Source organism: Prionailurus viverrinus, chromosome F1 (genome assembly GCF_022837055.1).
Source record: "Prionailurus viverrinus isolate Anna chromosome F1, UM_Priviv_1.0, whole genome shotgun sequence".
In the NCBI taxonomy this organism is placed as follows: domain Eukaryota; kingdom Metazoa; phylum Chordata; class Mammalia; order Carnivora; family Felidae; genus Prionailurus; species Prionailurus viverrinus.
In genome coordinates, this window is record NC_062577.1 from 7512513 (window position 1) to 7534875 (window position 22363).

At 50.7% G+C, this 22363-nt stretch overlaps 1 protein-coding gene across 2 annotated transcripts in view; it reads left to right on the top strand.

Annotated features, from left to right (window-relative positions):
• STYXL2 (serine/threonine/tyrosine interacting like 2) overlaps window positions 1-8317 on the top strand; it is a 30381-nt gene extending 22064 nt beyond the window's left edge. For both annotated transcript variants that reach the window (XM_047840662.1, XM_047840661.1), the window contains exon 6: window positions 5067-8317. In XM_047840662.1, coding sequence (XP_047696618.1) covers window positions 5067-7885 — 2819 coding nt within the window. In that variant the 3' untranslated portion in view covers window positions 7886-8317. The remainder of the gene's footprint in view (window positions 1-5066) is intronic.
• Window positions 8318-22363: the final 14046 nt, after the last annotated feature.

The following is a 22363-nucleotide window of genomic DNA, read 5'->3' on the forward strand; positions in this document are numbered from 1 at the left end:
AACCTCGCTCTCTGGGCTTGGGAGACCACAGCGGTGGGAGCCGGCAGAGTGGATAGGACCCTTCGGTGCGGACGGGCCACAGCCCATGCCGCGGGGGCGGCTGGGAGTGTCACAAACCTGGGCTTGAGGCCAGGCTTTGCTACGCTCTCTATTCCATGGGACCTCGGGCGGTTCCGTTCTCCAGCAGAGCCTCAGTTTCCCTTGTGTTTAGCACAGAGACAAAGAGACCTAATCGTCCTAAAATTGCTGTGAGGAGTAAAATTTTAAAACGCACATAAGAGCTGCAAATATGTGTATGCATATCTGTATATTTATAAATACATATCTATACATAGAATGTGTTTATATATGTATAGGTTTTTATTAAAGTGAAATTTATGAGGGCACCTGGCCGGCCCAGTCGGTTAAGCTCTGACTTCTGCTCAGGTCACGAGCTCCCGGTTCATGAGTTCGAGCCCCACCATCGGCTCTGGGCTGACGGCTCAGAGCCCGGAGCCTGCTTCGGATTCTGTGTCTCCTTCTCTCTCTGCTCCTCCCCGGCTCACGCTCTGTCTCTCAAAAGTAAATAAACGTTAAAAAAGTGAAATTTATAAATTTTACATATATATATTACATACGTATGTATATATATGAAACGGTTTTCTCCTTTTTTTTTTCAATGCTTTAAAAACAACAACTTCTTTTTAAAAATGTATTCCTTCTGACCAATGTGATCTGAGCGTGTCTCCAAATGCCAGCGGGGAGAGGATTTCTTGGGCTGCTTGTCGCGCGCAGCGCCCTGGCGACTCCAGCGGGCGGCGCAGTGGAGATCGCGCAGATGCGGCCTCGGGCGGGCGGGCCTGGGGCAGCCCCTAGGGCCGGTGACTATCAGCGGAGCAGACGCGCAGCCCCAGAAGTGGGGCGACAGCGAGAGCCAGACGGCGGGACAAGCTGCCGGGCGCGTAGAGGGGGGGCCTGGGCGGACCGGAGCTGCGCCAGCCGGGTGTCGTCGCGGCTTCGAGGAGGGCGGCGGCGCTGTGGGCCGCCCTGTGGCCGGAGCGGTGCGCAGGGTGCCTGGCCCAGGCGCTGGGGACACCCGGGGGTGCCCCGTCACCAGCAGGGGCCCCCGCCGGCACACCTGCCCCCCTGCGATTGCATTCAGCCCGCCGCGTCCCTTCCCCCTCCCCGCCCGCACCCCTGCCGGACAGGGAAAGGACCTTATCCTTACTGGGGTTGCCTCTGGGGTGGTTCCTCCTCCCGTCAGGGCCCTGACGGTGGTCACCATCCCTAGAAGTCGCCGCTGAGCCTTAGTTTCTGTGATTGCCTCCAAGGTGCTTGGGAGACAGCTCTTAAGGAAGAAAGCTAACACTGGGCTGGGTGCTCCATGTAACAATCACCGTGCCCGCAGCCAGAGGATGTTACTTACATTTTACACATGGGAAATTGAGACCCACGGAAGGTTTAGCGACTTTTTTCCGAAGTGCCCGGAGAGAGAAAATTTGCCTGGCAGACTCCGGTCCTTTGTCTACCCTGAATTCTATCCATGGTGGCAAAGGTGGGGAGGGTGGTTTCTGGGCAAGTCCTTCTTGGTTTTCTCAGGTATGGAGAGAGGGAAAGTTCTGAGGCGAACGAGAATGACGAATCGGAAGAATACAGCACACCAGCCTGCCGTGTAAAGGCATACTGAGAACGGAGAGAGAACTCACTCAAGCCCAGTGCTCTCTGCACCCTTCAAACTTTTACAACAGAGAGAGCACGTCGTGATGCAACCTCCCTCCCACAGCGGCCCTGCTGCTGATCAAAATGGGGGCTGCAAAGTAGAAAAAGACCACCTTCCTCCAGCTGTCTTACAGCTGGAAAGTTTTCATCATAACCTAACAAATCTACTTTGACTTCAACACGAAAGGCGCCCCCCGGAGTTGTGTAGGGCACAGTCTATACAGTGCTAGCTAGTGTGACCTTGAACCTAACAGAAAATGGACAATCCTGTCACCCAGGGTCTGACCCACTTAGGCTCTCCCTTCTTCCAGAGGCTGCCGCTGAGGCTCCACGGAGGCATCCCAGGGTGCCAGGCACACATTCCACAGCATGGAAAAGCATGGCCCACCCAACTTTGTCTCTGCCAGACCGAGTCTAAGAGGCATTTGATGTCCCTATGAGGAAGCCTGGCTGGTCGTGCCTGAAGCGTCCTGATGTCAGCTGGCCTGGTAACTCCTTCAAAGGAAGGAAGGAGGACTTTGGTGCCGGCAGTAGCAAACGGTGGCCTGGGCAGCCAGTTAAAGAGAGGTCGTTGGTGGGGCGCCTCGGTGGTTCAGTGGGTTAAGCGTCCGGCTTCGGCTCAGGTTATGATCTCACGGTTCGCGGGTTCGAGCTTGGGATTCTGTGTCGCCCTCTCTCTCTACCACAACCCCACTCACTCTCTCTTTCTCTCTCTCTCTCTCAAGAACAAACAAAACGTTAAAAATTTTTTAAAAAATTCTTGAGAGAGAGAGACAGAGCGTGAGTGGGGGAGGAACAGAGCAGGAGAGGGACACAGAATCCAAAGCAGGCTCCGGGCTCCGAGCTGTCAGCACAGAGCCCGACGTGGGGCTCGAACTCACAAGCCGTGAGACCATGACCTGAGCCGAAGTCGGATGCTCAACCGACTGCGCCACCCAGGAGCCCCTTAAAAGTTTTTCTTAAATAAAATAAAAAAAATAAAGGGAGGTCCTTGGTGAGAAACTGAGCCTGGGGCTGGGGTGGGAGGAGATGAGAGAGTGAATCTGTAGATGCACCTTTAGCAGCTCTGATTCTGCCCACTTGCCTCCCTCTAGTGACTGCTGGCCTTTGGCAATAATGCCTTTCAGCATCACTGGGCCTCAGGTCCCTTTTCGTCTTGCCTTGGTCTTCCACCTCCTGTGTGACAGATATGGTCTTAACTGATGCAAAGACGTACATTAGTCATCCCCCTGCCATCCTATATCGTTAGCTAGTACTCTTCACCGACTAGACAAACATCCCCAAAGGCTGTTGGCAAATAGATTGATGACAGCCTGGAAGGAAGTCTCCAGTGGCTCCAGGCTGCACTGTAAACATTAGATAAAGGCACAGAAGGCGTGTTTGTCACGTTTATGAAGGATACAAAGCAGAAAGCGAGGCTAGGGGATAATTGATCTATTGAATGCTAGGGTCAAGACTTGGTACAAGTTTTGGTTAGCTTATAAGAACCGGTTATATCTACCAAATACACGAATAGGAATTTGTAAAGTTAGCCTTATGCTTTAAGAATGCTACAAAAAAAGTTTTTTAAAAAAAGCTTTACAGGGGCGCCTGGGTGGCGCAGTCGGTTAAGCGTCCGACTTCAGCCAGGTCACGATCTCGAGGTCCGTGAGTTCCAGCCCCGCGTCAGGCTCTGGGCTGATGGCTCGGAGCCTGGAGCCTGTTTCCGATTCTGTGTCTCCCTCTCTCTCTGCCCCTCCCCCGTTCATGCTCTGTCTCTCTCTGTCCCAAAAATAAATAAACGTTGAAAAAAAATTTAAAAAAAAAAAGCTTTACAGGTTTCAGTTGATATAAAAGATAATCTGAGTTCATTTGGGGACATAGCCATGCACACTGCAAGCTTAAATGGCATCCGTGAAGGCTCGATGCCCAGAATGAGAGTGGAGAGAGGCCCACTCTGCTCTGTGTGGGCCAGTCCAAACCTGAAATACATCTGCTACGTCCTTTTTTCTTTTTTTAATGTTTATTTTTGAGAGAGAGAGAGAGAGAGAGAGAGAGGAGAGAAACAGAGCATGAGTAGAAGAGGGGCAGAGAAAGGGAGACACAGAATCCGAAGCAGGCTCCAGGCTCGGAGCTGTCAACACAGAGCCCGATGCGGGGCTCGAACCCACAAACTGGGAGATCATGACCTGAGCCGAAGTCGGACTCTTAACCGACTGAGCCACCCAGGCGTCCCTATCTGCTCCATCCTGACACAGACTCTTAAGAAAAAAACTGATAAAGTTTGATTTGCAAGGTTGGCTAGTATAGTAATGGGACATGAAAAGGTGTCTGAATAATGACTGAAAAACCTAGAATCGCCAGGAAAAGAAAAAAATTAATGAAGAATATGATAGTGATCTTCTTAAGTAGTTTTTGTATAAAAGCCCCTGTTCATATAGGTGTGTTCGTTATTGACCTGGATGCCCATTACAGAAAGGTATACTTTGCCCTAACATATGAAAGAAGTTTCAAAAGAGTAGATTGATCTAAATATGGAGTGAAGGGTGTGTGTGTGTGTGTGTGTGTGTGTGTGTGTGTATGTGTGTGTGTATGCAGGATACTGAGCTCCCTGTCACAGAAGGATCCAGTCTCCACTGGATGATGAATGACCCAGCCTCAGGGATTCTGTAAAGGGAATTCTCAAGTGTCTGTTATGTCTGTGGTGCTTTCCCACGCTGAGACTCCGTGTGTCTGTGATTCTTCACCTTAGCTGCACTTCTTTTCTACTTTCTCCCCACTTCCCCTACCCTTTTTTTTAATGTTATTTACTTATTTTGAGAGACAGAGAGCGCATGCGAGAGCATGCACAGGGGGAGGGGCACAGAGAGAGGGAGAGAGAGAATCCCAAGCTGCTTCCTCGCCATCCGCACAGAGCCCAACACGGGCGCCGATCCCATAAACCGTGAGATCATGACCTGAGCCGAAATCAAGAGTCAGACGCTTAACTGACGGAGCCACCCAGGCGCCCCCCCCCCCACCCCAACTCTTTTATTTCTCCTCCCTCCGATGCTCAGCTTGGCAAGAAGAAAGTAGTCGTGCGCTCTAGTGTTTCAAAAGCGGGGATGCTGGTTAGTTCCCTTTCCCTCCTTCTCTCTGCCCGGGTTCGGACAGTGCAGAAAACGCTTACACGAGTGCAGGCGGCCTCCCTGCCCTCTCAGACGTCTGTGATCTGGAGCAGCGATGCTCGTCCCTCACGGGACTTGAGCGCAGATGAATGCCGGGGGCAAGCAAATATATTAAATCCAGCACATCTAAACAGTTCTTTTTAACAGTGCTTTAAAAAAAAAAAAAAAAACCTATAAGGAAGCCACTGTGGTTACATTAGTATCTCTTGTGGTTTCTTTCAGGGAAAGTCCTGGTCAGTAGCGAGATGGGCATCAGCCGGTCAGCAGTGCTGGTGGTGGCCTACCTGATGATCTTCCACAACATGGCCATCTTGGAGGCCCTGATGACTGTGCGTCAGAAGCGGGCCATCTACCCCAACGACGGCTTCCTGAAGCAGCTCCGGGAGCTCAATGAGAAGCTGATGGAGGAGAGAGAAGAAGAAGACTCCGGCCAGGAAGGGGGGACGGATGAGGCTGAGGAGGGCGAGGACGTGGGGAGCGGCAGCAGGGCCAGGGTGGGCGCCCTCACGGTGGAGGAGGAGGACGACACCCACAGCCACCCGAGCGGCTCCTCCCTGGGGAAGGCCAGCCAGGCCTCCAAGCCCCTCACCCTCATTGACGACGACGAGGAGGAGAAGCTGTATGAGGAGTGGAGGAAGGCGCGGGGCCTCCCCACAGCCAAGGCCCCCCCGGGGGGACACGGCAGGCGCTCAGCCTCCGGCCAGGATGGCAGGGAGCCCGAAGACGAGGACGTGGACAGGATGATCCGGGAGTGGCAGAGCCGAAATGAGAGGTACCAGGCGGAGGGGCATCAGAGGTGGGGTAGAGAGGAGGCAGAGGTGGAGGCGGGCGACGCCGAGGGCTTCGTGACGAGGCGACGCAGGCACACCCTGAGCGAGAGCAGCACTTCGGCGAGTGTCCGCAGTCGCGACGTTCGGGTCCTGGAGCAGCAGCTGGAGACGAGCGGCCAGAAGCGAGGGGGCAGGCGCCGCTCGGACTCCGTGTCCACCGAGAGCACCTGGGACGTGTGGAACCAGAGGCTGCTGGAGATCGAGAGGGAAGCCTCCCGGGAGTATCACTCCAGGAGCCAGCGGGAGGCGGCGGACACAGGCTCCGAGGCGGGGGGCAGGGTGCGAGAGGACGACGAGGAGAGCGTGTCCTCCGAGGCCAGCTCGTTCTCCAACTTCTGCAGCAGGAACAAGGACAAGCTCACCGCCCTGGAAAGGTGGAAGATCAAGAGAATCCAGTTCGGATTCCACAAGAAAGAGCTTGGGGCCGGGGACGGCAGCACCGAGCCAGGGGCCGAGGAGGCAGGGGGCGAGAGGCGTCTCTCCGACGTCAACCTGACGGCCTACCAGGCCTGGAAGCTGAAACACCAGAAGAAGGTGGGCGGCGAGAACAGGGAGGAGGTAGTGGAGCTCAGCAAGGGCGAGGACGCTGCCTCGGCCAAGAAGAGGCAGCGGAGGCTGGAGCTGCTGGAGAGGAGCAGGCAGACGTTGGAGGAGAGCCAGTCCCTGGGAAGCTGGGAGGCAGACAGCTCGGCGGCGGGCAGGAGCATCCCCCTGTCCGCCTTCTGGTCCGCGGCCCCTCCGGTCAGTGCCGGGGAGGACGCGGCATCGGTGTTCAGCACCCGGAGCCACGGCTCCCGCCCCTCTCAGGCTGGAAGCAACGGAGGCGGATGCCCGGCCTCTGCCCCTGGCCCCGCACCGCCTGACCTGCCCGTGGGGCCGGGAGACGCCATTTCCATCGCCAGCATTCAGAACTGGATTGCCAGCGTGGTCAGCGAAACTCTCGCCCAGAAGCAAAACGAGGTGCTGCTGTTGTCCCGCCCGCCGTCCGTGGCGAGCGCGAAGGCGGCGCCGGAGGCCAGCCGCCTGGGGGATGACCAGGTGTCCCTGCTCAGCGGACACAGCAGCTCCTCCCTGGGCGCCTGCCTGCTGCCCCGGGGCCAGCCGGGACCCGGCCCCGACTCGCAGTCCCTGCTGTCCTCCCGCACGGCGCCGGGCTCGAGGGCCGAAGGTCTTGGGAGCAAAGTCAGGGGGACCAGCAAGCCGGTCTACAGCCTCTTTGCTGACGACGTCGACCTGAAGGAGCTTGGCCGGAAGGAGAGGGAGATACAAATGGGGCTGAGGGAGAAGATGTCCGAGTACAAGCTAGAGAAGCTGGCCTCCGACAACAAACGGAGCTCCCTCTTCAAGAAGAAGAAGGTCAAGGAAGATGAGGAGGATGGGGGTGACAGGGACGAGGACACTGACAGTGCCATAGGGAGCTTCCGGTACTCTTCCCGCAGCAATTCCCAAAAACCCGAGACAGACACGTCCTCCTCCCTGGCTGGCCCCGATCGCCGTGGAAGCGCTAGCAGCGTCGGCAAAGACACGGACGGCAGTATCGCTAAGTGGCTCAGTGGCCTCAGGACAGAGGAAAAGTCTCCTCCCCAGAGCGACTGGTCTGGAAGCTCCAGGGGGAAGTACACCAGATCTTCCCTGCTCCGGGAGACGGCGTCCAAGTCCTCCAGCTACAAGTTCTCCAAATCGCAGTCGGAGGAACAGGACACGTCCTCCTACCATGAGGCCAGTGGCAACTCCGTAAGGAGCACCTCACGGATCTCTTCCTCCTCTACCCGGGAGGGCAGAGAGATGCACAGATTCTCCCGGTCGATGTTCAGCGAGACCTCGAGCTCCCGGGAGGAGAGCCCGGAGCCCTACTTCTTCCGCCGGACCCCTGAGCCCTCGGAAGGGGAAGAGTCCCCGGAACCACGGCGTCGGAACTGGGCCAGGCCCAGGGACTGGGAAGACGTGGAAGAGTCGTCCAACTCAGACTTTTCTGAATTCGGAGCCAAGAGGAAATTCACCCAGAGCTTCATGAGGTCCGAGGAGGAGGGAGAGAAAGAGAGGATGGAAAGCAGAGAAGAAGGGAGGTTTGCTTCGGGGCGGCGGTCCCAGTATCGGAGAAGCACGGACGGAGAGGAAGAGAAAGAAATGGACGACGAAGCCATCATCGCTGCCTGGAGACGTCGGCAGGAAGAAACCAGGACTAAGCTGCAGAGAAGGAGGGAGGATTAAGCTGGGCCAGGCGGACCTGGGAGACTGAGAACATGGCAAGAAGCCGCGCGGCTTAGCACAGGGATCAGGACACACATTGCCACCACCCGCCAAGGGACAGGCATGTGGAAAGGATCGTCCTGAGGGGCAGAGCCTGAAAGAGAGGTACCAGGCAGCAGGGCCCCAGAGGTGTGATAGAGGGGAGGAGGAGAGCCGTCGGCGTGCGGTCTGCATGCTAGGCCACCTGACACCGTTTTCTGTTGCCCGGCGTCCTCTTGACCTTTGACGCTTCCCTCGTGTATTTGACAGTGTCCGTCACCTACTGGCGAGGTGAGCTCGTGATGGAACCAGAGCTTGCCAGAGACTTCGGCTTACGTCCGCGGGAGGACTGAATGCAGGACATGGTTCTGTGTGTGGTTCTGTAACGAGACCCAGGAAATGTCTCCTGTGGCAAGTCTCCCCTCTCCTGACAAAGCTGAGTTCTGGTTGTTCCTTTTCAGTGCTTTGGATCTCCATTAAAGTGGTATGTTGTCAAACATTTCCCCTTCCCTCTGGTCACTTTCAGCTCATTTGAACCCACCTTAAAAGACAGAGGCGGGTTATCACGAGCCAGCCTCACCTCCTTCCATAACGCTGGGACTCCAGACATCACATTAAAACAGGAATCAAGTATTTCACCTATGATACAACGTAGTGGGAAGACATGAGGAGGACCCTTGAGAGTAACCGTGAATTAGACCGAGACTGGGTTTTATTGCGGTCAGAGATGCAGGTGGAGAGGGGGTCCCTCTGGAACAGCAGGGAAACAAAAGCAAACCACGGGGCGGGGTGTGGGAAGAAAAGAAGCCCAAGGCAAGGAGATGGAGACAGGGTTTTGTGAAATCTCGTTGTCACCCTTGCTTTTCATTCCTTGGAGGATGGTTGGACAATCCAGTGGACAGCCCACTGGATCGTTCCCGCACTCTGGATGAGCTAGGTCGGTGAGAATTCTCTACCCTTTATTCCCGGAGGCACGTCTGCCTTCCCGGACACAGGTTGGGTTCCTGAGTCCAGCAGACATGTTTTGAGCCTCTTATGACAAGCATTGGTGGGTTGGTTTCTACAGTTCCTTTCAACTTGCCGTACCTTGCAAGATTTGAAGATAGGCATGTGCCATGCAGGGCTCCAGGATGTCTGGACCAACGCAAAAATCCACTTCAGGAGATGCAGTTGGCAATAAGATGATTAATGAGAAGGAAGAGGGGTGGCAAGGAACCCACCAACGGGATGAATAGTAGGTGATCGCTAATCATGTGACCAGTTTTGTTTTTAACTGAGATTCATGGGATGTGGAGATTATGTAACCTTACTGTGTGGATTATTACTCAAGCATCAAACATTTCAATGGGCACAAAGATAAAAACACTAAGGCAGAAGGGAGCAGACGTGAGCTCAAACTCAGAACTGCACATAGTGGCCGTCGAAGCAATTGACTTAATTCGCTTGCCTTCCCTCTAATCCTTCAGGCTACAGTTCAGCGGCATCTGATGATGGGCCTTTTCTCTCTGACTGAGAGGAAGAGAGAGGCCTTGGGAAAAAACACTGCTCAGTTTTTGTCCCATTTGGCCCTTTCCTTCTCCCTTTGCTCGCTTAATTTCAGTGAGCCTTGGTCCCTGGTTTCCAGAGCCTGATAGAACATTCTCATCATATGAAACGACATCATCTCCATATGCCCCCAGCAAGGCACCCCTGGAAGGCTCAGTTGGTTGAGCAGCCAACTCTTGGTTTTGGCTCAGGTCGTGATGTTATGGTTCGTAGGTTCAAGCCCCGACTCACGCTCTCTCCCTCTCTCTCTCAAAATAAGTAAACTTTCAAAATGGCCCCAGCAAGAAGACTAGTTGTGGCCCATTTTAGGGTATGCACATTTCACTCCTATGGGGAAGTTTCTGGCACAAGCACAATAAATTGGGAGGTCAGTCTTCTGGAGGGAACAATGAGAATGTCCCTGAGACAACAGCTGTGTTTTCCTTTTCCGATCCTCTTACCTTGAATAATCTTGGTTGTTTGTGGTTGGGTTTTTTTGTTTGTTTGTTTGTTTTGGGATTTTTGTTTTTTACTTTTTTAAAAAAAGTTTATTTATTTTTGAGACAGAGAAAGACAGAGTGTGAGCAGGAGAGGGCAGAGAGAGAGGGAGACACAGAATCCGAAGCAGGCTCCAGGCTCTGAGCCATCAGCACAGAGCCCGACGCGGGGCCCGAACCCACAAGCCGTGAGATCATGACCTGAGCTGAAGTCGGACGCTTAACCGACTGAGCCACCCAGGCACCCCTTACCTTGAATAATCTTGTGATTTGACGATAAACACTTAGAAAGCCAAGGTCAAGGATGAAGAGACCAAATGAACTGACAGGCCAGCTGAGCAGCTGCCCCCGGCACCCACCCATCCATAGGAGCGAATTAACTCAGGCCTTCACACATGTCTCTCTCTTTTTTAACATAAATGAAAAATATAAATAAGGTGATCTCAATCACCTCAAGGTAGACAATTGTTTTAAAAACATACCTAGTCACTCCCAACTCATACGCCTCTGAATGGATGTTGAACAAACATGGAAAACTCTTGGTTTCGAGAGTCACCCCCAGTCTTTCCCCAGCCTTGAGTGTGAGCCTCGGGGGACACAGACCACCTTGGCCTGCTTTTAGCTGCACTCATAGGCTAGAGGGCAACACTGGCCCCTCTGTGGAGGCGCTCAGCTCACTAGACGATGAAACCAGAGAGGGGTGAGGTCAAGACCTGGAGGAAAGCCTTTGCTCGCCGTGTCTCCAAGGAGAGCTCCTTTAGAATCCTGTAGTCAGAGAGGTGTCTGTCTGAGAATTTAGGATTCTGAATTTCGTTGAGTCCTGGAGTCCAGACTTTATTTGGGGAAATGACACCAATAGAAACTTTATGTGATTTTTGATGAGCTTGAAGGAATAGCTGGGATTTAGAGGGTTAGGATTACAACGGTGACGTCTGCTTTAGACCAAACCCAGAATGATAGGTGGCACTCCAGCCGTCCAGTCTCTGAATGACATTAAAAGGTATGTGTTGCCTGTCAAGGTCCCAGTAGATGGCACGCCCCCATTGGAAACTGATGAGAGTTTAATGCAGGAACTATGCACAGAGGCGTGGGCAGGGGTAAGGGGACAGGAAGGAATAGTAAAGCATCCAGGTACTAGCACTACCTGAGAAATGGATACCACCCTAGGGCTGAAGGGACCATGTGTAGGGGCTGTTTGCAGAGCCCGAAGACCCACAACGACGGGAGAAGGGCCACCCGACATCCTGGCAGAGGCGGAGAGGGAACGAATACCCTGACCTCTCTCTCTTCCTAGCATGTGGTGTCATGCTCGTAACTTTCACTGGCCAAACCTGCCTGGAATCCAGCCAGAAGGGGAGCCCAGTGTTGGAGAAGAGCAAAAAAATGAATCTGAAGGGGCAGAGGATAACCAGCACAGAGATGCATAGATTTCAGTGGAAAGGCCGTGTCTTTGGAGCCTCCCCAGTGATGTTGTTTTAAAGGACTGAGAACACTATGCCCTGATCACAGGATCGATCTACTCTTAAGAATTAATTAACGATTGGGACAGCGTTTTAGCTGCACAAACCCAACCAAAAGCCAGTGATTTTGTCTTACGGGAAAGAAAAGAGAAGACAAATCTGAACCGACGTCCTTTGTCGAGTCCTGAGTTGGGTAGACTTCACTAGGAGAAAACTCCCACAATAACGGGAGAATAGTATGCAGAAGGGGACCCCGCAAGAGTGGACATACTGCGCAGAATCCTGGGGTGGGGGGGTGGTGAGAAAGAGAGAACAGATTTTTTTTTTTTTTTTTTTTTGCCGCAAAGGCGAGGCCTTAGAGGGGAAATGAACACATGGAGGCTGTGAAGAAACAACGTGTATCAGAAGCCTGCCGGAAGGACACAGAAAGCCCAGATGAGGGTAATTCAAAAAGGGAGGTCCATTTACAAAGCGGTGAGCAGAGCGTAGAGGCGTCCCAGGCGTCACACCTCTAGGCTGAAGAGGCAAGAGGCTGAGCCTGAGCTGTCACGGGAGCCCTAGAGACAGGGAGGGCCGGCTGTGCGGAGGGGGCTGTCTTACAAGAGCTGATACCTTTGGTCTCGGGAGCCAGCCTGGCAGGGCCCCCCAGGGAAGGAGCCAGAGGTGTTCAGCCTCCAGTCTCCCGCCGGTCCCCCCACAGACCAAAAGCCAGAGGCAAGAGAGTCGGTGCGTATAGGGCATCCGACCAGCCTCGTGGGCACAGAGGAGGGTGGGGGGGGGGGGTGGGGAAGATTCCAACAGCAGTGCTGCTGGGCCAGTGCACCAGCTGCCCTGTGACACAGCAGTGACGCTGGATTGTGAAGACTCTGCTGTGGGTGTCAGGAATGTTACAGAAGAGGGATGTGAATGTCTCTGGCCTCTCTGAAACGTTCACCCCTGGGGTGGCGTGGGAGAATTGGTCACCAATGACAAGTGAGTCCGGGCTCAGCAGTGTGCCGGGTCTATCAGGAGAGCATCCCCTAAAGCTTGACACCTCGCAGGTTTGACACCTGTGACACCTGGTCTGACACCTGCCTGTCTGCCTCTACCCGGGCCAAGTGACCCCACCCACCACGTTTGCCCTCTTCCTTCTGTTACCGTCTCCACCACCTGGCTTTGGCAACTGCCAAAGGTCCTAACCAGGTCCAGACTTCCTCTCTTTTCTGTCTAGCCTAGAACCAAACGAATCTTCCCAGGGTCCATAATTCCGGTTCTTTGTATTCCTCTGCTTAAAAACGACAGTGCTCCCTCCGGCCTGTGTGACGAAACTTAAATTTCTTCCCTTGGCCATCACGGGCCAGCTCACCCTCCATTCCCAGGCCTATTAGGATTATTGTGAGGTTATAATTAAATCAGATACTATTTGAACATACCTAGACAGGCGATGGCATGCTGTAGAATTTAGCAAGTTGTACGCTGTTGTGTGTAATTCTATAACGATAATGTGACCGCTGTTAGAATTATTATAGACACGACGTGGTAAAGTGGGTTAAGAACACAGCTTTGGAATCTCATGGGAAAACAGCTGATACTTTACTAAGTGTTTACGGTGCTCTGGGCATGCTAAAAGCTTTAGCATGGATTATCTACTCCTTCTCTTCAAAATCCAAACCTTTACTTTTTTTACTTCGCTTTGTTGAAGTACATGATGGACTAAACACAATGAGAGGCACTGGCGATTCAGGAGCTACGAAGACACGGGTGAACTTGCCCTCAAGGGGCTAATCATCTTCTTAAGGGAGCCAGGCAGTGAACAAGGAATTTTGAAGAGTTAGATTACTTGTTTATTTATTAGATGCCCGCCTATTTATCTGTCTCCCTGCTAAAATGCACGCCCCGGGGCACCTGGCTGGCTCAGTTGGAGGAGGACGGGACTCTTGCTCTCAGGGTCATGAGTTCAAGCCCCACATCGGGCGTAGAGCTCACAAAAAAATGAAACAAAACAAAATAAAGTAAAATAGGATAATGCAAGCCCCGCGGGGGTACCTGTAGTTCGCCATTGTGTCCCCAGCACCCAGAAGTCAAGCCTAGGCTCAAAGGTGCTCTTAACAAACATGTGTTTTGGCTAAAGACAATAGTGCTCTGAGAGAGGTAAGCCGGGTAACACAGTGGAAACAACGGTGGGTGGGGAGTGGGGTGGCCATAGAGTGATCAGGGGGACAGTTTTTCTAGTGATGAGAAGGAGCCAGTCAGGTAAGGACCCCAAGGAAAGACAGCCTCCACAGAGAACCTGATGGGGACACTGGGGTCCGGAAGGGTGAAACCATAAGTGACCCGAGGTCATATGGCAACTCCATGTCACAGTCAAAATGCCAATGGAGACCATCTGATTTCAGAGCCTACACACTTTACAGAGCAGGGGGCTTCCGTCAAGTGCTTAGGACAATGCCTGGTACATCATAAATGCTCAATAAGCATCTTTTACACCCACTACTGGATCGCCAGTTTTTAAATCAGTCTTATTTTAAAAGCATGGCATTATTGATCGGCCTAGTTAATTAATGATTCAGCGTGGGTCATTTTTAGTACCCAAAGAAGTCAGGTTGTTTCCGTCGAGTTTCAGAGCGACCTTTTTCCTTTTTTCTCCCCGTGACGAGTGAGCAAGACCGTGAGGGTGTGATGGGACAGTGACGGGGTATGTGCTGGGACACTCAAGATCCGAGGGAATTCTGGACGTCTACGGGAGGCACAGCAGTTCAGGCACCCGCTTGGGAGAGCAGCCCCCATTTCGCGGACACTGACGGCTGGACCAGAGCTGCTGAAAGCATTTCTCTCCGAGTCATGGTGACACCGCAGGTGCTTCAGGAGAGGCCAGTCTTGACTGAAGTCCACGCTCTCCAAGGGGGGGCTGAGGCTGACGCGGAGGGAAGGGAGCGGAAAGGAAAGCCACTCCAAAAGCTGGTACAGTTATGACCGGTCCCGGCCCTGCTCTGCGCCAGCGATAGCCGGCCTGCTCTGACCTCATTCACGTGAAGCCGCTCAGAGCGGTTTGGGGAGACGCAGGTATCCCTCAAAGGAACGGAGAGCAAGAAAGGCCCCCGCAGCCGGCAAAAGGACAGACAGCAGGCATGACTCCCTGCCCTTTGCGGGACCCTGAGAAGACGTGGCTGAAATGGATTGTTGCCTTATTAAAGTTGCTGGGGGGCGCCTGGGGGGCGCAGTCGGTTAAGCGTCCGACTTCAGCCAGGTCACGATCTCGCGGTCCGGGAGTTCGAGCCCCGCGTCGGGCTCTGGGCTGATGGCTGGGAGCCTGGAGCCTGTTTCCGATTCTGTGTCTCCCTCTCTCTCTGCCCCTCCCCCGTTCATGCTCTGTCTCTCTCTGTCCCAAAAATAAATAAAAAACGTTGAAAAAAATTAAAAAAAAAAAAAGTTGCTGGAACCAGATGACAAGGCAAACGCGCCCTCAGACAGGAAGACGATTCGGTAGCTTCCCGCTCCTGGCCCTGCTGGCCCCAAAGAGCGGCCTAGAAAGAGAGGCAGGCAGCTGACCACCTCTCGGCCAAGTCCCACTTAGCCCTGCTGACCAATCCAACTCTGTAAAACCACTGGGTGGTTTTTGTTAAAAAAAATTTTTTTTTTTTAACCTTTATTTCTTTTTGAAAGAGAGACAGAGACAGCGCATGAGTGGGGGAGGGGCAGGGAGCGAGGGAGACGCAGAATCGGAAGCAGGCTCCAGGCTGGGAGCTGTCAGCACAGAGCTGGATGCGGGATTTGAACTCATGAACCGCGAGATCGTGGCTGGAGCCGAAGTCGGACGTTCAACCGACTGAGCCACCCAGGGACCCCTGTAAAACCACTGTTTCCATCCCCATCTCACAGGTGTGAAAAGTCAGACTCAAAGGGCTTAAGCGATGTGCCCAGGATCGCAATGTAAGCACGAACATTTGAACGAACATTTGAACCTCGGTACGTCTAATTTTAAATCCACTATTTCTAGCATGCCATTTTGCCTTTAAGAAAGATCTATGCCCAGGGAGGATTGAAACCAGAATTGCCGAGAAGTCTGAAATCCGACTGCGGGGCAGCATCCAGAAGACGCAGTCCCTGAACAAAGCCGGTGCTCTAGTTGGCCTCCCTCCGTCGTCTGTGTTAGCCGTCTCACTAATAAACAGCCCAGCGCAAAAGAGTGTCGGGAAGATGACAAGCCCCGAGCCCCCAGGGACTGCTCTTAAATAGGAGCTTTACCTACAGGACGGCTGTTCAAAGAGGTTCAGTGTTCAGCACGCTCTCTCCTCCCTCCTCCTGGGAGAGAAGCTTTCATTCCAGGGAGTCACAATATTTGTGCGTATTTCAGACAGTTTTCTCTTTTTAAAGCTGTTCGGCACAGGTAGTTATGTAGCTCTTGATTTATTACAAAGGCTGCTGGGGGAGATGGCAGAGAGCTGGAGGGTGTGTGTGTGTGTGTGTGTGTGCGCGCGCGTGCGCACGTGTGCGTGTGTGTGTGTGTGTGTGTGAGAGAGAGGCAGAGACAGAGATGGAAACAGAGACAGAGAAAGAGCAAATCACTCATCTTCACAGTCCTTCAAACAGAAGGAAAATGCGCCCTGCCCGATAGTAGTGGGGTCAGGGGGCATGAGGACTTCACATACAGCCAACATTTAGACAAATGGGTCTAATCCTAGACCCGTTCCGTTGACCTGGTTTATAATACATTAATCAACAACAGTTGGGACCCGCCAGAAAAGCTCTCCTTCGCTGGTTTCATCCCTTCTTTCCTTCTTTCATTCAAGCAGCATTTAGGGAGTACTTTCTAGGGAACAAGAATTGTTCTGGACGCTGCAAATGCAAAGAAGAATGAAACACAGCGTCTTCCTCTGAAGAGTGCGGATGCTCTGGTGGGTTCTCTGACAAAGAATGGCACTTGGGAGCCCAGAGGCAATTTCGGCTTGAAATCCCAGCAGTGGACTCATTCCTTTGAATTAAGGCCCAGCTGTACTTACAGTGTCTGTGAATTAGGGGTGACTCAGCGGCATGGATAAGCTGGGGTCCCTGTGACAGGAGACAGACCCCGAGAAAGTAAGGTTTGATGAGGAATATCGAAAGCTCTGGGAGCCTGTAAGTTGTGACAGAGGAATAACAAGGGGAACATGGGGCCATTTGCAAATCAAGAAAGATCCCTTCCTCCTTTCTCCTCTATCATTTTAAGTCTCTTACGATGTACATCTCAGTGCATGCAGTAGGTCGCAAGACCGCACAGCTCGCTTCCAACATCCTGGCCCTCCACTCCAAATTTTCTTTTCTTCTTAATTTTTTTAACATTTATTTATTTTTATGTATTTACTTTTATGTTTTAGTACAATTTATCGTCGAATTGGCTTACATACAACACCCAGCGCTCATCCCAACAAGTGCCCTCCTCAATGCCCATCACCCATTTTTCCCTGCCCCCCCTCACATCCACCCTCAGTTTGTTCTCTGTATTTTAGAGTCTCTTGTGGTTTGCCTTCCTCCCTCTTTGTTTGTAACTGTTTTTTTCCCCCTTCCCTTCCCCTGTGGACTTCTGTTAAGTTTCTCAAGATCCACATATGAGTGAAAACATATGATATCTGTCCTTCTCTGACTGACTTATTTCACTTAGGATAATACCTTCCAGTTCCGTCCACGTTGCTGCAAATGGCATGATTTCATTCTTTCTCATTGCCAAGTAGTATTCCATTGTATATATAAACCACATCTTCTTTACCCATTCGTCAGTTGATGGACATTTAGGGTCTTTCTATAATTTGGCTATTGTTGAAAGCGCTGCTATAAACATTGGGGTACTTGAGGCAGAGAGAGACAGAGCACGAGCTGGGAAGGGGCAGAGGGAGAGAGGGAGACACAGAATCTGAAACAGGCTCCAGGCTCCGAGCTGTCAGCACAGAGCCCGACGCGGGGCTCGAACTCACAGACCACGAGATCATGGCCTGAGCCGAAGTTGGAAGCTCAACGACTGAGCCACCCAGATGCCCCTAAATTTTCTTTTCTTTTTAAAGTCTGTGTGTCAGCATTTCAGCCAAGCCAATCAAAGCTTTTTATTTCATTATGACAGTTGTGGAGTTTTAGGCGATAATGTTTACTTGATACAAAAATATCATGTCTGCTATGATTGTATACTGGATGGTTTTTAAAAATTGCATTTACGGGGGCGCCTGGGTGGCTCAGTCGGTTAAGCGTCTGACTTCAGCTCAGGTCACGATCTCGCGGTCCGTGAGTTCGAGCCCCGCGTCAGGCTCTGGGCTGATGGCTCAGAGCCTGGAGCCTGCTTCCCATTCTGTGTCCCCCTCTCTCTCTGCCCCTCCCCCGTTCATGCTCTGTCTCTCTCTGTCTCAAAAATAAATACATGTAAAAAAAAAATTTAAAAAAAATTGCATTTACGATCATAAAATATTTTCACCACCACCACACTAGTGAACAAGATGAACTAGGCCCTCTAAACTCTGGCCTTGCAGGCCTGACCCTCAATGAAGTCTCAGTGGTAGGACTGAGTTCTGTCCAGATGAATGCTACATGCCTGTGCATGGACAGCCATCAGCCCTCCATGGCACCTTCAATGTCTCCACTGGCCTGGCCAAGCCGAGAGTACTTACTACAGAAAGCAAGTGAGCAGAACAATTTAATTGCATGGACAACCTTCAAAATTTCCTTTCCTTCCCTTTAGCCGATAAAATGTCATTTCATTAACTTGTGCATCTCTCTATGTAAGATGCCTATCATGCTGTGTTTATTTCATTATGATAAAGCTAAGAAATGATCAAGAAAATTATAGAATACAATGGCATCAGACATTATTCTTCCATCTTTTTTGTTGTTAAATCAAATTATGTTTCTTCAAGTCTGAAGCTTTAAGTCAACTTTCAGCTGCACGGTTGTAGCCCACGCTACCCCTCCGCCTCTGATTTCTCCACAAAATCTCTCAACTTGGCTTTCAGAGCCTGTATTCCACCCAAGTTTCCAGGACTCACCAAGACCTTACGGTAGGTAAGCCACGGTTGGCGCATCCCAGCTTTTGTGACTCTACGTCATCTAGGTGACCTAACAACAACCAAAAGAAGGCATTTAATCACCATTTTGCACTGGAAAAATAGGTTCAGGAGTTAAAGAAATTACGCAAGGGCAATCGACTGGGAAAGACAGAGAAGGGAATCCACCTTGTAACTTTGAGCCTGGATCTCACGATTTCTTCACGGGGCCACTTTAATTGATTTTCGTTCTAGATCCAAAGCAATATGTGATGGCATTTTGATTGTTTTACTTAAAAATAATTAGTTAATAATTCAAATGTGACTACTACATAGATTTTTTTTTAGTGTTATGGATCAGCAAGATGATTTTTCACATTTTTTTTTACTTCAATGCCCATCCTCTAGCCATTAGGAACTTCTTAGAAATTTATCAATTTCCTTAAGGTGATTTTTAAAACTTTCTCTTTAAATGAAATCTTGGTTTTTTCTCAAGAATATTCTAGACAACACTCCCTCCCACCAAGCCTTTTCTGGAACAGTGATATCTTTTTGCCACACTTTGAGTGTGGAAGAGTTCAACTCAACATTGATTGGTTTAACCCCATGATTAGTTTTAAACGAAAGCATTCTGTTATTTTCTCCGGTAAGGAACTGGATGACTAGGCACCCATTTGGGTGTGTTTGCTTGTTTGTCAAAGTCTGTTTTGCTTCTCTGTGTGATCCTGTGCACTGGTCCCTTAATGTTACTAATAATGTTCGGCGCCACCGTGGGTGAAATGTCCACAGGCACTATGCCAAACCTTTTCATGCATTCTCTTGTTTCATACTCACAACAATCCTACAAGATAGGCATTTCTATGCCCATCTTACAGTTAAGAAAACAGATTCAGAGAAGTTTGATTACTTGCCCAAGGTCACACACCTAGACTGGCAGGACTGACCTTAAAACACATTTCTGGGGGCGCCTGGGTGGCGCAGTCGGTTAAGCGTCCGACTTCAGCCAGGTCACGATCTCGCAGTCCGGGAGTTCGAGCCCCGCGTCAGGCTCTGGGCTGATGGCTCAGAGCCTGGAGCCAGTTTCCGATTCTGTGTCTCCCTCTCTCTCTGCCCCTCCCCCGTTCATGCTCTGTCTCTCTCTGTCCCAAAAATAAATAAACGTTGAAAAAAAAAATTAAAAAAAAAAAACACATTTCTGCTTGACTCTGGAGCCGACACCCTCTCTCTCACCCTACTTGGCCTCCCAACTGCAAAATGCTCTTACAGGTATGGCTTGGGATTTTGAAAGTCTTCGGAGTTTGCATCTTCTCATGCTCCTAATTCATTTTACCATTCCCCGACCCCTCAATCAAGGACGAATATCACAAATCAACCCTGAGCACATGGTTTTTAATTGGTCTCTAATACTGATATTTCCCCAACTGGACGTCCTGATCATGTCTGGGATCATCTCCGATGCTTGTTTCTTTTTCCTTTGGGAAGAGATATGTGATCTGAGAGCATCTGCTATTTTCTGGAACAACTTTCTCACTTGGCTTTCAGCTTTGCTGTAGGTATCAGACGTGCTTTGTCAGATTTGTTGGTGCACGCCACAAACATCATTAATACCTGTTGCTTGAGAATGTTTGTGTAAAGTGAGACTGACCTCTGTTGCTAATGCCACTATCAGCTTACTTAATTACATTGCTACTGCTCGATGTTCTAGGTATTTCGAAGGAGAGAAGGCAAATTCACCCCAGAGCCAGTAAAAGAGATCTGTGCCTGTTGCGGACAGTGATTCCATCACGGAATTACAGAAGCTTCAGCCAAAGGCTTGGTGAGATTAGTTAACTTCTGCAGACTTCTGCTGTCATTGGGAGTACAGCTGCTGTTTAAAGGCGGGGGTTGGGGTGCCTGGGTGGCTCTGTCGGTTAAGCGTCCGACTTCAGCCAGGTCACAATCTCGCGGTCCGTGAGTTCGAGCCCCGCGTCGGGCTCTGGGCTGATGGCTCAGAGCCTGGAGCCTGTTTCCGATTCTGTGTCTCCCTCTCTCTCTGCCCCTCCCCCGTTCATGCTCTGTCTCTCTCTGTCCCCCAAAAAATAAATAAACGTTGAAAAAAAATTTAAAGGCGGGGGTTGTGGCTCTGGTCTGACAGAAACATTGAGGATAAGAAACACGTCCATGCCAAAGCAGTTTCCCATCAGAATACAGTTTCCAGACAAGACAAAGCCAATGCCCATTGACGAATTAGAGAATCAATTTGAGAATATTTAAAAAGTGGATAATGAAATGTGAACTTGGATGGTGTGAATCATTACACTTTTCCCAATAACATTCTGGAGGGTTTTTTTCCTCCATTACCACGAATAATAATCATAATAAAATAAAAAGGAAAATTTCACTGAAGCAAATCTGGAACACACATGCACACAAACACAAAAAGGAAAGAAAAGTTACCTGTAATCATAGTTCACTGTTGATATTTTTTATGTGTATATATAAATACATTTTATATATTTGAGGTCATATTATATACATTTTTAAACTTAATCTCCACTTGATATTTTCCCACTGAAGATATTTCCCTACCACGCAATTTTTTTTAACGTTTATTTATTTTTGGGACAGAGAGAGACAGAGCATGAATGGGGGAGGGGCAGAGAGAGGGAGACACAGAATCCGAAGCAGGCTCCAGGCTCTGAGCCATCAGCCCAGAGCCCGACGCGGGGCTCTAACTCACGGACCGCGAGATCGTGACCTGAGCCGAAGTCGATGCTTAACCGACTGAGCCACCCAGGCGCCCCACCACCACGCAATTTTTAACAACTTCATAGTATTCTATCTTGGGGCTGCCTCATTCATTTTACAATTATGTTTTCTAGTTTTCCCTATTGCAATCAACGAGATGAATCACCTTATACACACATGGCTGGGTGTCTGTCCAGCTATTTCTTCAAAATAAACTCCTGTAAGTTCTTACCTCCGTGCCTACATACTTAGAATCCGAAAACAAACCCGCTTTGTAACATACGGTCAACTCCCTTCTATGAAGTTTGTATAAATGCAGTATCAGCAGAAGTACGAGTTCTCCACACTGCCACCTGGGCTGGATATTAGCAAACACACTTATCTTTGCGAAAATAGTGTGATGCTAACGATGGCTGAGGTTATTGAATGCTTGCTATGTGCTAAGCACTGTGCCAGTGTTTTCCCAGAGCTGGTGGGAGTCTGTCATTTTTTAGGTCCTCCGTCAGGCCAAGTGAAACTAACCTTCTAGTCCCAGCCCACTGTTTAGCTCTCAAAGAGACTGGGAACCAAAACCGCACTATCCCCAGTCCCCTCTTTCATCTGATGATGCTCAAGTGTCAGCCACCCTGGCCCCACCTTCTCTACACCATCATTCCCAGGATGCCCTGTGCCTCCTGGCCCATGCCCGCGCACCCACTACTCCCCACCTCCAAACCCTCCTGCAAAGGCTGCCTTACACCTGGTACTCCCTGAGGACCCGCGTCCTTCTCCGATTGCCCTCATCCTCTCCTAGCCTTAAAAGAAATCTGGCGTTTCATTCAGGACCCAGCTTCAGCTGCAGCCTTCCCAGGCAATGACTATACCTTTACTCATCACACACCTCAGGGCCGCCTGTCCTATTTGCTAGAAGAAACAGGTGAAGGTGGTTGCCCACAGAAGGCAGGAATCAGCAGGGAAGAGACCTGACGCGGGCGTCTCCTGATTTTTGTTATTAACTTTGTAATTGTATTTAACTTTAGAAACGATGTACGTGTAAAGCAACACATATGTATTACTTTGATAAAAATCACAAATAAATTTTAAAGAAGAAAAGTATAGAAAGTATCAGCAGCTTGCCCCAAATCACATAATAAAATGCCATCTCATTGTTTCATACTTTTTAAAATATTACTGCTGAATCTGGCTTTTTCCCATATGTTTACTGACTGTTGGTATTTCATAATTTATAAGTTGCACCCTTTGCAGTTGCTATGCCCTTTTCACTTTGGGGTA